The following is an 18,290-nucleotide window of genomic DNA, read 5'->3' on the forward strand; positions in this document are numbered from 1 at the left end:
ATCTTCCCCTCTGCTGTGACTCTCTAATCAGATATGGTGCCATTGACATCTACGACGTTAGGTGGCAAGACATATGAGAACCAATGGCATCAAATGGTGTCGACATCAATTTTAAAGTCAGTTTTAGAGCTTCAATCGAGGGTAAAATGATCAGTGAATAACAATTTAAAGTTTCAGGTTAACTTGGAATATATCACACAAGTCAAATAGACTACTTTTATGGTGTGTTTTTGGTCATTTTGGAGCTTGACAGTCACAGTCTCCATTCACTTTCATTATATGAAAAGTGTTCCACTAAAGAGAGAAAATCATATGGATGGAGTGACATGAATGTGAGTAAATTTGAAAAGAATTTCATTTCTGGGATGTGATATGCCAACATCACTCTCATACAAGTTTATCCACATTTTAATCTGACTGTGATTTTAATAGATCCACTACATACAGAATGTTGTTTAGTTAATAGACAAGCGCCATACACAATCTCCCCCAATCAATTATCAATAACCACAAGAAGTAGTCTAAGAAGTATACAGATCTGTTCAGGTCAGAGATCGATAGAACACAATTTTCCACACTACATAATGCAAAAAGTAATTTAAAGACCATCCGGACCTGCTTTCTTGAATCTGCAGAATCTTGCATCTGAATAATTCAGCATATTAAGTGCAGCATAAGCTTCTTTTTGCAGCAAAATGAGGGGAGTTTCTGTGCGAGGAACTTACAGTGGCCACACGGCACCCAGTTCATGACGAACCACCAGATGTTCAGCATGGTGGCGTGATGGTACACGTGCAGGAATGTGATCTGGTGGTTGTTCTTCCTCAGGATGAAGAAGATAGTGTCCATAAACTCAATGAGTTTGGAGAAGTAATACCACCAGAGGACATTCATCATCTGTGGAGGGATTACAAGGACTCATTTTACAAGAAATAATACACAATTCAGTGTCAGATGGTACAAAAGTCATTACCTTGACGGCCCAAGCTTTTTTAAAGCATTTAAAGAAATATCTTCTGCTGCCAGACAAACTGATGGAAATACCTTTCACAAGTTACAACAGTACTTGGGTGGACTGCTGTTTGCAAAAGAGTCTAACCTGATGAGCCAGCAGCTCTTGCACTGATAAAAGGATTCCAGGAACAGGCTGACACAAAGTAGCCTGTATTCTAAGACCCAAATCTATTGCGATCAATCAGTGATAGCATAAAAATGTTAGCTACTCAGACCGTAAAGACTAAAGATTGGAGTTTTGTGGTTTTTAGTCCATGTCTGCTAAGCATTGAGGTCACCTGTATGCTATTGCACTCCTAAAAGTTGGCAAAAGAAACTTGAGGCAGATAAACAAATGTCAAATTCTTTCACGTAGAATTTGGAGCAAAAATACTTGCAATCATGGGCATATATGTACATTTTTGTCCAATAAAATGCTCTCTAGAATTAGGATGTCCCTCCCTCTAATACCACCTGCAACCGAATAGCAACAAAGTGCAACAGTCTGGTTACGGAAATAAAAATCCCATGTACCATTTCCATAGAGCAGTGGTTGGCAACCTTCCTGACATGGAGTACCATTTTTTATTTTCCTGGTCAATGGCTGTGCCGACAATGAGTTAACACAGTTAATGTCACAAATTTGCTTATTTGATTACTGATCACGAAACTGTGTGTAATCTTAATATTTCTTATATTATGTCATTGTAATCATGTATTTACTAGCATGCAAGCAACAGCGAGAGAGGAGCAGGCTATTTTATTTATATGATGTTATTCGCACCTGCATTTCCATCTACATCTTGATGTAATCCTTCCTCTTGATCACGCAGCATGTTTTCATCAGCCGAATGGGAGGCTAAACACTATTAAAAGTGTGACAAGACTCTCGCTGTGCGTGCAAGCCATTCGCGCATCACAAACCGATCAACTATTTAGCCCTTTTCGGTGAATCGCACCTGCAAAATCCTAAAACATTATTTCCAGGTTTCATTTATATTTTGAATAATTTTGAATAGATTTTTGAATCCCACGATGTGGGTTTATGTTTTCTCTTTTAATCGTTTAATGTAATTTTGAGTGTGACCATGGTTTAAGGAGGGTGTACCTGTATGCTGGGTTGGAATTCTCAAGGATTAATAGTGGTGTTTTCCTTAATACATCACATGTTGTTCTGAGAGCAAAAATAAATAAAACACGGAATGTAGGCTGTCATCCGCGCAGCCTGAAGGAAGCAAAGCGGGCAAGTTTACTCGCACGATTAACTGAAAGTGAAGCGCTGCTACTCGTGATGCGCGAATGGCTTGCACGCGCTGCATGAGTCCGTTGGGTATACTGCAGTCTCGTCACATTTGAACTTTTTGTTTAGCCTCCCATTCAGCTCATGAAAACACACTGCGTGATCATGAGGAATGATTACATCAAGATGTAGATTGGAATGCAGGTGCGGAATTTATATTAAATAAAATAGTCTACTCCTCTCTCGCCGTTGCTGGCGTGCCAGTGATTACTCCTCTGCGTGCCAATGCTGGTACGCGTGCCATAGGTTGCTGACCCCTGCTATAGAGTTACTTATTTTTTGATGATAATTTATAAACCTTTAAAGACAGACCTACCATGATTTCAGGGGTTTCTCATTAATGGTATATGCTTTGGTTGAAGCCATCAGTCCGCGTTATTTCAACTTCATTGTTTAAAAATCTTGTCTGATAGCCGAATTCCTGGTTAACATCTACATTACCCATGATCCAGCAGAGAAATCTTCACCACTCAGAGATCCACGCCCAACAAAGCCCTTCACCCTTAAACTACTTATTCATTTTTATATATCAGAATATTTAGCAATAAACTTAAAATATATTGTTTCTATACTTTGAATCAACAACCTAAAATGAATAGTTTTATATATTTTTATTCAATTACATAATTCACAATGCTTCATGGGATTGTAGCTATGAATGTTATAAACATGATATAAAAGTTGAGTTGTTTTACCCTATTATCGGCTTCTCCTCCACTGTGGGTGTTTTGGCAGAAGAAGTTGTATCCACCTTGATACACTGACATGACCAGCTGTAGAGACAGAAGAGTCCAACAGACATCATATTCATTCTTGACAACACTGGTCTCTCTTTTTTCTCTATGAGCTACAGTATTGTCCTGTAATAACTAAAGCTGAGTACACTACAAAATAAGCTGCTGCACAGGCCTGCAGGTGTACGCCTCATTCATGGACATATTTAGCTGCTGAGTTCAACAGAAACTGGACAAAAGTGCTTCATTTATTACTTTCAATTCCTCTGAACTGTCTTCAATAATCTTGTTCTCACCTCCTGTTTTTTCTGCTCACAGTGCAGTTAAATCTCATATGAGCCTCTTATCTGTCATTGTTCGTTGTCTCTTTTTGAATAAAGGCCTTGTTCAAGTATTTTAGCAAACACAGAATGAGAGCTGCTGGATCTTTATCTGTCCTCATATAAGTTCTACTGAATTACAGAGAAAAGTTCTTGTTAACAGCTGACTTCATGTTGCAGGTGACGGTTGTGCAGAAAATGTTCCTCTCTTTGTCCACTGTACTCAGGAGAGGAAATCTCCATTTAAAGAGATATTTCTCACAAAAAGGAAAATTGTCCTTACACACCCTCGTGTTGTTGCAAACCCATATGCTATTATTTTTTTCTGTGGAACACAAAGGGCTCTATTTTTGTGAGTGCGCAAAGCGCAATGCTACGCGCTACGACCGTGCGTAACGTCTTATCCAATTTTCATGAGCACGCTAATTCTAATCGCAATTTTCGTGCCAGCACAAAGCGCAAGTGTCTGTGGGTGGGAGTGTTTGCACTATTGTGGGTGTATGCACGCAAACTGTGGGTGTATTGTATGTTAATGAAGTGGCGCAAAGAGCAATTTGCTATTTTCCTGAGAAATAGGTCATTGCGCAAAGACGTTTGAAAACAACGTCTTAACTTACCGCAAAGTTTAAACTCAGTTCCTGCATTTGCAGTTTGGAGATTCCACCAGCAGGTGGTAATAAAGTTAATGTTCAAATTCTGAAAGTATAGAGAAACATCAAATAATGTCCCTGACAATCGCAATTTTTCAGGGCTAATCGCTTGAGATTTGTATTAAACTTTCTAGTGGTCATAGTTTATTTTTTCAATTATTTTATTATTTTTATTGTTATGTTTATATGTATTATTATTATTATTATTATTATTATTATTATTATTGTATATTTACAATTGTATTTATGATTTAATTTGTAGCCTACTAGTAATTTTCCACCTGTTGTTGAGATTGATTTTTAAGTCACTACAAAAGGGCCAGTGATAGAAGGAGAGACTAAAATGTTTGGATTGGGTATGATTTTTGTACACCTTCATTATTGTGATTATATTTTTGTTTTGTTTGAAGTGAAATTTGAATTTAGAAATATTTTTGGTTTATTTTTTTCGTGTTTGAATACATGTATTTAATTTTTTTAAATCAAAATCGACCGGTAGAAGTGAAGTGCGTGCCGATACAATCACTGTTAATACAAGCCATGATTTGTGTGTCAGTAGATGAAAATATTAATAATACTTACATTCCCTATAATTTAACTGAGCATACATCCAAATTCAGAAGAGAATCACATTTTCTATGCGTATAAAAGGAGCGTGTTACTGTCATAGAAATATGCCTGGCATTCATCAAGGACACAGTTAATGCACATTTTCTATTCTTCTAATTCATTGCATACTGTCCATTTAAACTCCCAACTTATTATGAATGTGCTGTCTTTGTTTATATCACTGGTGCTTGACAGGGTATGGACTATAATAGGACACAGACAGTGGAAAACCCAGAGAAGAACCTCAGAATTCAATTGCACTTAATCCAGCCTATTTGCGCGTTGCACGGGCGGTTTCGCCAAACCTACTTGCACCTAGACTTAGCGCATGCTCGCACAAAAATACCAAAATTTCATGGCCATGCCCATTGACTTTGCACTTATGACTTATGGCATAGCGCTGCGCTTAACACTAGGACTCTTAAAATAGGGCCCAAAAGCTTAATGCAGATCTTTTTCCATTCAAAGACAGTTCATAGTGACCACGTCTGACAAGCTCCATACAAAAGGACCATACAAAATAGCAACAAAAAAAACAAAAAAACGTTTTAAAATAGTCCATTTGATTTGTGTGTGATATTCCAAGTCCTCTGAAGTAATTACGCTAGCTTTGTGAGAAGAACAGATTGTAATTTAAATGATTCACTGAAAATCTTTAAGTGCTGTAATGCATTTGGTCATGTGACACAAATAGTGTCAAGCTACTTTGAAATGGTCACTTCCCAAGCTACAAGACACTCGGAATTTAAAGTTGTTAAATTACAGTCAAGCTACTCTTTTAAAAAGGTAAAGTAGTTAGCTACAGAAAGGTATTACAAAAAGTAGCTAACTATATCTAAAAGTTATTGTTTATTACTTTTAAATTAAATAATATCACCTGATAGTTATCTATTTAGAGTAATATATGTGACATTAAACAATTAGGGTGACAACATTAAATGAAACATAGAATATTAATTTAATAATAAATATAAAATCTAATTTTTATTTATTTATTTTTTTAAATATAGTGATAAACAGTAAACATTTAGGACATTTAGCAGGGGCTCAAGTGAATCATTTTTTTAAACAAGTTCAATTTTATAAATGGTCTGAACAAATTAATTCACTGAGTTCCCAATGTTAAATATAAGGGAATCATTTATTTTAACTGGTTAATTTACATGAACTTTCTGAAAGAACCAATTCACTCAAATGATTTGGTTTTCCCAGCGCTACATGAGAGAGAGGACAGTTTAAGTTTTATTACTCCCTCGGCTCCACTGCTGCGTTCACAATACAATGTGACAAATGTAGCATTTTGTGACGATACACCACGAGTTGGAAAATGCAGCTTGTTACTGTAAAAGTAACAAGCACTGTAAAAAATGAAATTTAATTTTATCCAGCTTAAAGGGATAGTTCACTCAAAAACGAACATTCTCTCATGATTTACTCACCCTCCTGGCATCCTAGATGTGTATGACTTCCTTTCTTCTGCAGAACACAAATTATGATTTTTAGAAGAATATTTCAGCTCTGTAGGTCCACACAATGCAAGAGAAGCTCCACATAAAGGGAGCATAAAAGTAATCTATACAACCCCAGCGGTTAAATCCATGTGTTCAGACACGATATGATAGGTGTGGGTGAGAAACAGATCAATATTTAAGTCCTTTTTTTGTCATAAATTCTTCGCCCTGCCCATTATGGGGCGATATGCACGAAGAATGTGAATCACCAAAAACAGAAGAAGGAGAAAATTAAAGTGAAGGAAAAAGGACTTAAATATTGATCTGTTTCTTACCCACACCTATCATATCGCTTCTGAAGAGATGGATTTAACCACCAGAGTCGTCTGGATTACTTTTATGTTGCCCTTATGTGGATTTTGGATCTTCAAAATTTTGGCACCCATTCACTTGCATTATATTGATTTGCTGAGCGGAGATATTCTTCTAAAAATCTTCATTTGTGTTCAGCAGATGAAAGAAAGTCATAAACATCTGGGATAGCATGAGGGTGAATAAATGATGAGAATTTCTTTTTTTAAATTTTTTTTTTTTATTAAATATCCCTTTAAGTATTTTTTTTTTTTAGTCACAGATACTAGAAATGCAAACTGATATTATATTATAATGTGAATTGTCCCAACTAGCCTAACAGAGTTGTCTGAACTAACAATTTCATACTGAACTAGGCTGCAGATTAGCGAGTTCCCAGAATGCATTACAACATGAATAAATGATGCGCTTAGTGTTATAGGCATATTATAATTTTTTTTTCTTTCTTTTTGCTGCATGCTGACTTTATTTTATGCTGTTATTGTTTTTGTTACCACTGTTAGTCAGTTGTGGTGATGTAAGAAGCTCATCTTTTAACTTAATGAGGTTTGTTGATTGTCACCATTACAGGTTTGTGTGTTGATGTCTATTGTGTGTGTCTATGTCAAACAATTGTACACTGCCTTGCAAGAAATACCTCTCCCTTCAGAGGCAAAGATTGCAGTTAACTTCATATAAAAGTCATTGAAATGGGGACAAAATAAAAGTTCACGTATTGCTCGGCGACCAACCTCACCCTACGGGCGACGAAGATCACGGCACGGGCTCTCGGGCAGGCGATGTCCACTATGTGGTCCAGGAGCGCCACTTGTGGCTTAACCTTGTGGAGATGAGGGACACCGACAAGGTTCGCTTTCTTGACGCCCCCATCTCTCAAGGTGGCCTGTTCGGCGACACTGTTGAGGACCTTTCCCAGCAGTTCTCGACAGTCAAGAAGCAGACGGAGGCCATCCAGCACATCCTGCCCCGGCGTAATTCTTCCTACGGGCCGCCAGATCCTGCACCTTGTCTGCTCGTCACCAAGGGCGTCCTCCTGTGGCAGCAACACCGGCTCCGCCACAGCCGAGCCAACCGCTCAGCCCCGGCGTAGAGCCCCTCGCAGGAAGCTGCGGCCCCCCATTCCTCGGTCTGGTGCCAAGAACCCCAGGAAGGCTTCGAAGCGTCCCTGAGATGGGCAACCCAGGGGTGAGGAGACCCGCTGTAAGCCAGGAGGGGGTACACAGACCACTCCATCCCCCGGTGGAGGGCCGGGAGGAGAATCTTTTGTTCCCTTTTGTTTTAATTTTGCCACATGCCCAGGGGGCTCTGGCACTTTCATTTTCAAAAAAAGAGTGGTTTCCTCATTCTCTGGGTCAGACACTCGGTGTCTACGGCTGTCGTTATCACAACAGCCGTACATCGAGCACTCGCAGTGGGTATGCGGAGCAAGATAAGTGCGCTAACATTTCTCTCAGCACAGCCACGAGTTCAGGACGCGAGGCTTCTCGACGTGGCAGTTCCTGCTCCGCCCTGACGTGAGGCCCCATCCGTAGGTATGTCAAAGGTGATTGTCCCCTTGGTGCCCCTTGCTCAGAGTCTGGAGACATGGTTAACGCTCTCCAGCCCGTCGTGCTGGCTGGCCAGGACGATCCAACTCGGCTACGCGATTCAGTTCGCCAGGTGCCCGCCCAGGTTCAATGGCGTCCATTTTACCTCGGTAGTAGGCAAGGATGCCACTGTTCTGCGTGCGGAGCCTGTCCCTCCAGCCGAGATGAAGAAGGGGGGTTCTACAGCCCCTACTTCATTGTACCGAAGAAAGGCGGTGGGTTGCGGCCAATCTTAGACCTGCGAGCTTTGAATCAGGCCCTGCGCAAGCTCTCATTCAAAATGCTGACGCAGAAGCCAATTCTGTCATGCGTCCGGCATCAAGATTGGTTCACGGCCAAGTGACCCAGGTGGTTCAGCTGATTTGGAGTCGGTTCGGCGAAGCGCAGGTAGACCTGTTTGCTTCCCAGGAATCCTCCCACTGCCCGCTATGGTACTCCCTGGCCAAGGCCCCACTCGGTACGGACGCGTTGGCACACAGTTGGCCCCGGGGCCTGCGCAAGTACGCGTTTCGTCCAGTGAGCCTGCTTGCACAGACTTTTTGCAGTAGACCTGAAGGACACGTACGTTCATGTCTCGATTTTGCCTCGACACAGACCATTCCTTCAGTTTGCCTTCGAGGGCCAGGCATATCAGTACAAGGTCCTCCCCTTCAGTCTGTCCCTGTCACCTCGTGTCTTTACGAAAGTCGTGGAGGCAGCCCTTGCCCTGCTAAGGGAAGTGAGCATCCGCATCCTCAATTATCTCGACGACTGGCTGATTCTAGCTCACTCTTGAGATCTATTGTGTGCGCACAGGGACCCGGAATCAGTTCAGTTCAAGACAGTTGCTGAGAGAACTCAAAAATCTTATTGCATCATGTTGCCTTGATTTTTTAGGTTTGCTCAACAATTCTTTTTTTTTTTTACAGTGTGTGAAAATATCTGAGCTACTGTCAAGCTCTAGTTCCACAAAATTTCACGTGAGAACCAATGATGTTTGGTGTTGATGACATCAAACCTGACGCAACATGTCATTTAACCATTTCTTGATCTGACACGGAATGAAATGGAAAAAAATTTTCAGTGAACAAAAACATTTCCTCACACAAAGATATTGAATGCTTTTTGGTCCTTTTTGGAGCTTGACAGGTGTGGTCACTTTTAACTGTCATTGTTTGGGAAAAAAAGCTGCTTGAAGATTCTCCTAAAAGTCTCCCCAGTTGTTTGAAAAACAATGAGGGTGAATAAATGATGGCATAATTTTCCTTTTTGGAAATTAAATTACCTTTTTAAAAGGACATTCAGAGGACATAAAGTACCGTTTGAGTCTCTCGGTATAACCATAATTACTCTGGCCAGGTGGAGCCGCTCAGGGTCAGTAGATTGACTTTATTGTTGGAGAGACTGCCACAGACAGGCATGCACCACTGACTCTCTCTAAAGTCTTCAAGGACAGCTCCCAGCTCTGTACCAGGTTCTCATTAAACCTAAATATCTTGTCTAGGAGTCTATAGGCACATTCTGAATTAAGATATCAGTTATCTACACTCTTTACAGAGGCGGGTTTATGATTTCTGTGGCCCCAAGCAACCATCCGACTGGGGGCACCCTTGAACGTGGAAAAAAATGGAAATGGGAAAAACACTTCCTGAACAGCTGAAAAAGTGGGCAGGCACTGTTGTGCTCTAGCGACATGAAACACCTAACGAAGTTGTAAAATTGGCTAGAACTTAATGCTAGTAAGCGATTTTAACACACCAAAATCCTTTATGTCTTGTGGCTATACTTTTGAAACAGTGAGTATTTTAACATTTTTGCTTTTCAATCAGTATTATGCCACAAATGCTGTCGATTGAGCTTAACTTGTATTTAACCCAGAATATTCCTTTGTGACCCAGAACCTTATTCCACCCCTTTACCTCATCCATTTTTTGAAGTTATGCTCCTGCCTCTTTGGTTTTCCTCAATCTTTCTCTTATGAATAGTGTAACTATAAAAAATGCAAAAACTGCAAGAAATTTATATACAGTACATTCAGAAATTATTCAGAATATTTTTTCAACTTTTTTATGTTGCAGCCTTATACTAAAAACTTTAAATTGTTTTTTTTTTTCACATCAATCTACACTCCATACCCCATAATGATGAAGCAAAAAACAGATTTTTTTATAACTTTGCAAATGGGCTCAAGTCCGGGCTCTGGCTGGGCCACTCAAGGACATTCACTGAGTTGTCACTAAGCCACTCTTGCGTTGTCTTGGCTGTGTGCTTAGGGTCATTGTCCTGTTGGAAGGTGAACCATTGGCCCAGTCTGAGGTCCTGTGTGCTTTGGACCAGGTTTTCATATTTGGATATCTCTGTATTTTGCTGCGTTCAGCTTTTCTTCAACCTTGACCAGTCCCCCTGTCCCTGCCACTGAAAAACACCCCCAGAACATGATGCTACCAGAGTGACCATCGGGTTCTTGTTCACCTCTCTTAGCAAGGACCTTCTCCCCCGATTGCTCAGTTTGGGCAGGCGGCCAGCTCTAGAAAAAGTCCTGGTTGTTCCAAACTCCTGGTTGTTCCAAACAAGCTGTTACTAACGGCGATGGACATTTCTAATGTCTCTTTCTGTAATGCAATTGCAATAAAATGGTCATTGTATTGAACAGGTTTGAGGTCAGGAACAGCTCTGATTAAAGATAACTTGTATCTCAAACATCTGTGCTTATCCTGGATTTATAGTTCATTTTATTAGGAAAGCCAGCCAATGTGCCAGTTTTGCAATGCAGATGGTAAAGAGAGTGCAAAGTAGGCAAGAGAGGACTCTGAACTCTCAGGTGCTCTGTGAATCATCAAATAGTCCCCCATCAAAACTGAGCAGTAAAATTGTCAGAAGAAAAAAAAAATCTAAAAAAAAAAGTCAGCATCAAGGTACATTCAAATCTAAAATCAAATATAGATTGTGTAACATCTTACAATGGAGAAAAAAAAAAAAACATTTTGGAGTGCATGAGGACATTTGAAAAAACAAAAAAATTACAGGATAAAAAAAATAAATAAATAAATAAAAATGTGTTAGCAGAAGGATTTCAGTGGCAGATGTGTTAGCTGAGACAATGAGCTTGTCAAATCCCAGCTGGGCACTAGACACTGCACTGTGGGCACAGCAATACCAACAAGAGCAAGTGTCCACAAATAACCTGCCCTAAATGAGCCTATAATATTGTGCATGTTCTGAGTGAATATTTATAATGTTAGAAAACAGGGACTAAAAACAAAAAACAGTATTTTTCATTCCGGTTCAGAAGTTCTGCAGCCTCCTTTCCAAATCGTAACCGGTTAGAACGGAATAAAAAAAAAAGAACGGTTAATATCGTTCTTTTTAACAAGACATCTGCGCAAAGGAGTGAAACACCAATTGTAATGTTACCAAATCTCGCAAGAGAATAAGCAACCTGGTGTGGAAAAACAAGCCCAAAATAAGCCACTTGCCTCACCAAAATAAGCAAAAATAAGCAATTTTTTTTTTTTTTTCTGTGTGGTGGATTTATCAGCATAGAAATCATAAGAAACATACAGTTAGATAACTGAGTATAATTTTAATTCCAGATCTGTTTTTCAGTCAAAACCCAGCAGCACCAAATCTGTATGAATGCATCATATCTAACAATAATTCAGTGAAGACATGGAAACAACTGAGAAATATACTTTTTATGTCTAATAATGTTTTCCTTGTATCTGGTAAGCTGGTGAGTTGAATTATACATAGTTGTTAAAAAGCTCTTCATTCACAGAATGTGACATCCACAATGGGCAGTTAGGCAAAGAAATGTGTGATGCAGCAGTTTCCTTCAGGATCAAAGCACGTGTTTCATTTTTTCAGGCAACATGAAGTGGTGTAGTTCAAGAAATGTACTTTGATAAACCCTTTAGCCTTTAGTTCCATGAAAAAATTATTGGAATGTAAATTAACTAGTTATAACCAATTACCAACATTTAAAAATAAAGTTTTCACTCTCGATCAATTGAAAATCACTTTGTTCCTATTTTCGGTTACATTCTGCAAAAAAAGCATTTGTTTTGCGGTTTTCGTTTTCATTCCTTGAACCGTTTTTAGTCCCTGTTAGAAAATAAAGGTGCACATTCATAAGAATTCATGCATTGTATTTAAAGTGAATGAGTTAAATCATACTTGTTTTTTTGTTATTTAATTTTTTTCCAAGGTCCATTTATAATGTCAATAACTTTTTCTGTGTTTTTCAAAAAGTGCTCTTTTTGAACATGGGAGGGATTTTGAAAATATCATTCCTCATGATATGAACCCTTTACCCCTTAAAGGAATATTCCGGGTTCGATACAAGTTGAGCTCAATCGACCGTATTTGTGGCATAATACTGACTGAAGAGCAAAAATCGAGGTTGCAGTGAGGCACTTACAATGGAAGTGAATGGGGCCCACTTTTGGAGGTTTTAAAGGCAGAAATGTGAAGTTTATAATTTTATAAAAGAACTGACATTCTTCTATTAAAACTCATGTATTATTTGAGCTGTAAAGTTGTTTAAATTGTCAATTTTACAGTCGTTTTAGGGTTTGTTGACATTACATCATCATGTAACAAAGTTGTAAAATTGGCTCTAAGTTTACACAGAAAATGTTAGTAAGTGATTTTATCACACTAAAATCATGTTTACACCCAAATCCTTTATGTCTTGTGGCTAAACTTTTGAAACAGTGAGTGAGTATTTTAACGTTTACGGATTGGCCCCATTCACTTCCATTGTAAGTGCCTCACTGCAACCCAGATTTTTGCTTTTCAATCAGTATTATGCCACAAATACTGTCGATTGAGTTTAACTTGTATTGAACCTTTGTGTGAATATTCCTTTGTGACCCAGAACCTTATTCCAACCCTTTACCTCATCCATTTTTTGAAGTCATGCTCCTGCCTCTTTAGTTTTCCTCAACCATTCTCTTATGAATAGTGTAACTATAAAAAATGCAAAAACTGCAAGAAATTTATATACAGTGCATTCAGAAAGTATTCCTTCATTTTTTTCATATTTTGTTATGTTGCAGCCTTATACTAAAAACTTCCAATAATTTTTTCACATCAATCTACACTCCATACCCCATAAAAGCATGACAAAGCAAAAACCAGATTTTTGATAACTTTGCAAATTTATCAAAAAGAAAAAAACTGAAATATCACATTGTCATAAGTATTCAGACCCTTAACTCAGTACTTAGTTGAAGCACCTTTGGCAGTGATTACAGCCTCAAGTCTTTTTGGGTATGATGCAACAAGCTTTGCACACCTGGATTTGGGGATTTTCTGCAATTCTTCTCTGCAGATCCTCTCAAGCTGTCAGGTTGGATGGGGACTGTCGGTGGACAGCCATTTTCAGGTCTCTCCAGAGGTGTTCGATTGGGTTCAAGTCCGGGCTCTGGCTGGGCCACTCAAGGACATTCACTGAGTTGTCACTAAGCCAGTCTTGCGTTGTCTTGGCTGTGTGCCTAGGGTCATTGTCCTGTTGAAAGGTGAACCTTCGGCCCAGTCTGAGGTCCTGAGCGCTCTGGACCAGGTTCTTATTAAGAATATCTCTGTATTTTGCTGCATTCAGCTTTCCTTAAACCTTGACCAGTCCCCCTGTCCCTGCCGCTGAAAAACACCCCCAGAGCATAATGCTATCCCCACCATGCTTCACCGTTGGGATGGTATTGCACAGGTGATGAGCAGTACCTGGTTTCCTCCAGGCATGACGCTTGGAATTGAGGCCAAACAGTTCAATCTTCGCTTCATCAGTTCAGAATATCTTGTTTCTCACAGTCTGAGAGTCTTTTAGGTGCTTTTTTGCATGTCATGCACTGAGGACAGGCTTCCGTCTGGCCTCTCTGCCATAAAGCCCAGATCGGTGGAGTGTTGCAGTTATGGTTGTCCTTCTGCAAGTTTCTCCCATCTCTACACATAATCTCTGGAGCTCAACCAGAGTGACCATCGGGTTCTTGGTCACTTCTCTTACCAAGACCCTTCTCCCCCGATTGCTCAGTTTGGCTGGGAGACCAGCTCTAGAAAAAGTCCTGGTTGTTTCAAACTTCTTCCATTTAAGAATTATGGAGGCCACTGTGCTCTTGGGAACCTTCAATGCAGCTGAAATGTTTTGTAGCCTTCCCCAGATCTGTTCCTCGACACAATTCTGTCTCTGAGCTCTGCAGGCAGTTCTTTTGACCTCATGGCTTGGTTTTTGCTCTGATATGCATTTTCACCTGTGAGACCTTATATAGAAAGAGAGACGCATGTGGCCGCATTGCATATGTGTCTGTGTTTGTTTATGTTTGTTTTAAGTTAAGTTTCTGATTAAACTTTATGTTGACTGTTCAGCCGGTTCCCGCCTCCTCCTTGCCCGTCCTTGAACTGTTACAGTGGTGCCGAAATCCGGGAGGGAGGAGGGATGCGCTGTCGCGGAGTCCTCACCGCTGCTATCCGCCAGGGGAGCAGCCGTGGCCATCTGCCTGGGGACGGAGGGGTCGCTGCCGGCCGCCGAGAGCCGGAGGAACCGCTGCCATCTGTCGAAGAAGGGGAGGAGCGGTTCCATCCACCAGGTGCCGGAGGACTCTCTGCCGTCTGCCAGGGGAGGAGTGAGCTGCCATCTGCCAGATGGCGGGGGAGTGGTTGAGGACCGAGCAACAGCGCATCCGGGAGCCGGCGAGCATTTTTTTCTCTTTTCTCTCTCTGTGGCCCCGCCTCGCTCTTTCCCTCTCCCCTTTCCCTCCCTTCCCCTCTCCCAGGGCTCCAGAATGGCGGGGAAGACCTGCCGGCAGGCATGGCCGGAAGGGCAACGCCCCCCCCCTCCAGGAAGGGAGGGGAGTGCATCATGCCGTTGGTTTCCCCGGCGATGGAGGAGTGTAACGAGGAGGAGGGCAGGGTGGGGCTGGGCTGTGAGGACACACGGCCGGCCCTGAATTGGGCTAATCAGCCAGGAGGGGGATAAAGACTAGCCGGAGGTGCCAATTTGAGGGAGAGAGACGCACGCGACCGCGTTACATGTGTGTCTGTGTTTGTTTATGTTTGTTTTAACGTAAGTTTCTGATTAAACTTTACGTTGACTGTTCAGCCTGGTTCTGCCTCATCCTTGCCATCACACCAAAAAGTGCATATGTTGTTGGTGACCGCAGATATGTAATAATGTCGTAATATATTTTTGTGCTTCCATAAATTATATGTTTATGATTATTTCATACACATATAAGTTTGCTATCACACAATATCTATTTATTTGTTCATTACAAGACAAATTAATATTAAATTCATAAAAATGACTACTATATCATGTCAGTTTTCTGTGCAACGATAGTAAATTATCAGTGTCCCATATGCGTGCAAATATACAGTACAGTACATATTATACATGCTATTTTTTACTCAAGGTTGTGCTCTTGTTTCAGTGATTGACTTGATTTATATTTGACATTGCTATTTGATGAAGAAACAACATGGAAGTAAACTATAGCAAGTGTAACACATTTGAGAGAACAACTGAAATTCTGTAAGTTGTGCGTCTATATAAACTGAATAGGTGCCTGAGAAAATCCATACAGTATGTGTAGCTTGTGTAGCTTATGTGTTATGTGTAGCTCAACTTGTGTTAGACAGCCAGTTGTGTCTCATAAAATCTCAATGAGGAAGTAATAAATCCGGTTCTATCATTTTTTGTAGCGCTGCCCCCTGATAGTCAACCAAATGTTAGTTGATGAGAAGAGTCTTGGTCGACCAAGTTTTGATTGGTCGGTTGGTTGCTGAAAAAACTCCACATAAAAACGACGAACACCAGTATTACTGCTGGCTGGACGTTAGGTGGTACTATGGGGTAATTTTCATTAAGCAGGGTTAGGGTTAAACCTACACAATAAAGCAAGACACCTTCAAACTTTGAACTTTATTTTTTATTTATTTGAACTAAAAATTCAAATGAAACTGGAAAAAATAATTGCAATTAAAATGTGTTTTGTTCAACTTTTTGAAAGATGGTTTTACAACAGTTGTCAACATCTCTCTGGCAAAGAACCTACTTAATCTGTGCATTCTCTACCGGTCAGGTGTTTCGTTGTCCAGGAAAATACATCATGTGTGTGAATAATTTAGTTTTGTTCCCTCCTTCACGATATATATATATATATATATATAGCAATATCCAATTACATCGGCAACCCCGGGGGCTGAGGGATCGGTGAATATTCTTGCTTTGGTAATTTTGCATTGAAAATTAAATTAATTTATTTAAAAACAATGAAGACATCAAAACAATTATAAATGTAAAAATAATAAATATAATGATGATAATAATCACTGAAATATAAATCATGGTTTGAGGTGAACGTGTTTTTGTGTTATTTTATGTTTTAATCACAGATGTATAGGCTGCAGAGTTGCGTTCACAATGAACTGCTCTGTGGAAATAAAGCGAACTGAACTCAAAGCACCTCCTGAGCTGAGATGTCTGAGATCATTTGCTGCACTCATAGACGATACTGTTCTTGCAAAAAATAAAAATAAATTCAGAAGACAGAAACAAAGAAAGAGTGAGAACCTTTTACATGCGTGTATTCCACGAGACTGCACGCCTCCGAACAAACAGCGTGTCATACATGCGCATAGACGGCTTTTCTGTCATCTGTTCTTAAAAATATAATAAAGTGTGTTTCTTCAAGCTTGTGTCTGTGTGTTACGGGCAAATTATTTGTAATATTTATTTGATAATAATAATAGCCTAATAAATAATAATAATAATTTAATACATGGGAAAACGAGCCAAATATGGTCTTGACATTGTCAAACGCATCGGCTATTGGCGATCACTCTGACCATCGTTGATCCCCAAGATCATCGTCTGTTGGCACAACCCTAATGTGCATTTCTCTCTATAAATTAACAAAATGTTCAGACAGTTTCCTTGCATGTTTTTCCAACACATTCAGAATCATTACCGCTTTTGCCGGTGTCGCTGCGGCTCGCTTCATGTGTGCACTTGTAAAAGTTATATTTTAAAGGCTCATTATTACGGTTTAGTATTTCTCTGTAATGTAGAACAGTGTTAGCAATGTTGCTTATAACATTCTTTCTCAGCCCTGGAACTCAAACCATTTTCTGATGCCCCCCAAAAAATCTATTTAAGTAATTAAATTAATATCATAAACGTGCGACTGGTCGACTAATGGCTTAAATTAACGCCTACTAGTCGACTAGGAAAATTTTTGGTTGAGGGCAGCCCTCATTTTTTGCATGCATCATCTCATTGATATATGAAAAATGTAACAAAATATAACAGAATATATACTACTGTACTATTTTCTAATTGTCTTCAAAATGCTTTGATATCATTTCTGGCCATTTTTTAGATCCATTTATGATAGATGTGTACTGAGATATGTATGGGTTGCTAAAGTCTCAAGGTATGTAATAATGTTTGTCAAAACACTTATGCATTCAAGGGTTAAATATATGCACATCCTAACAGTCATGTTTACAAAAGTGAGTCCCTGCAAGCAACTTTAGCACTTTCTTGGGGAATTCTTACCTCACAGAACATGTAGAGAGACAGCAGCGTCAGGCCGAGGTTATACGGCACTAGCAGAGCTCTGCATGAGTACGGCTGTCTGTTCTTCATGTATTTTGGTCCCATCCACACAATCAGAAGATATATAAAAGTTAAGGCAAGAGTAGGAATGAAGTCGTCCAAAAGTAGCCATCCCCGAACCCGTGCATCTGAAAATGACGGAGCTGAATCATCATCACTCATATGCAACAGCCAATATGATGAAAGAATATTAATAATCAAAAATAATCAATCCTTCCCGCAAATAATCTAGTAAATTAGCCTAACTGAAGACTGTTCGTGGTTGCCAAACTATGTAGCAATTTTGTGCATTAAAGGAATATTCCAGGTTCAATACAAGTTAAGCTCAATCAACAGCATTTGTGGCATAATTTTGATTACCACAAAAAATATTTTCAACTCATCCCTCATTTATTTATTTTTTTTAAAGCAAAAATCGCAGTTACAGTAAGGCACTTACAATGGACAATAAAAGACACACGTAAACATGACAAATAAATGTTTGCATGTGTGTAAACATGACTCTAGTGTGATTAAATTGCTTATCAGGTTTATCGGTGGCAACGAATGGCAACAAAGTTTGAATGGTTAGTAAGTGATTTTGCCGCAATGCATCAATATTGGTTTAGCAATAAAAATCAAGTAAAAATTTCTCCCAGTAAACCTGCAGTGCTCGATCAGAAAAAGTTCACATCAAAAAC

General features: G+C 39.7%; 1 protein-coding gene across 1 annotated transcript in view; it reads right to left on the reverse strand.

Annotated features, from left to right (window-relative positions):
- LOC127413627 (elongation of very long chain fatty acids protein 5-like) overlaps positions 1-18,290 on the reverse strand; it is a 36,238-nt gene that overhangs the window by 13,105 nt on the left and 4,843 nt on the right. Inside the window, exons 3-5 of the mRNA XM_051650908.1 lie at positions 17,551-17,738; positions 2,989-3,066; positions 726-897 (exon numbers count right to left, since the gene is read on the reverse strand). Coding sequence (XP_051506868.1) covers positions 726-897; positions 2,989-3,066; positions 17,551-17,738 — 438 coding nt within the window. The remainder of the gene's footprint in view (positions 1-725; positions 898-2,988; positions 3,067-17,550; positions 17,739-18,290) is intronic.

Source organism: Myxocyprinus asiaticus, chromosome 23, assembly GCF_019703515.2.
Source record: "Myxocyprinus asiaticus isolate MX2 ecotype Aquarium Trade chromosome 23, UBuf_Myxa_2, whole genome shotgun sequence".
NCBI classification, from domain to species: domain Eukaryota; kingdom Metazoa; phylum Chordata; class Actinopteri; order Cypriniformes; family Catostomidae; genus Myxocyprinus; species Myxocyprinus asiaticus.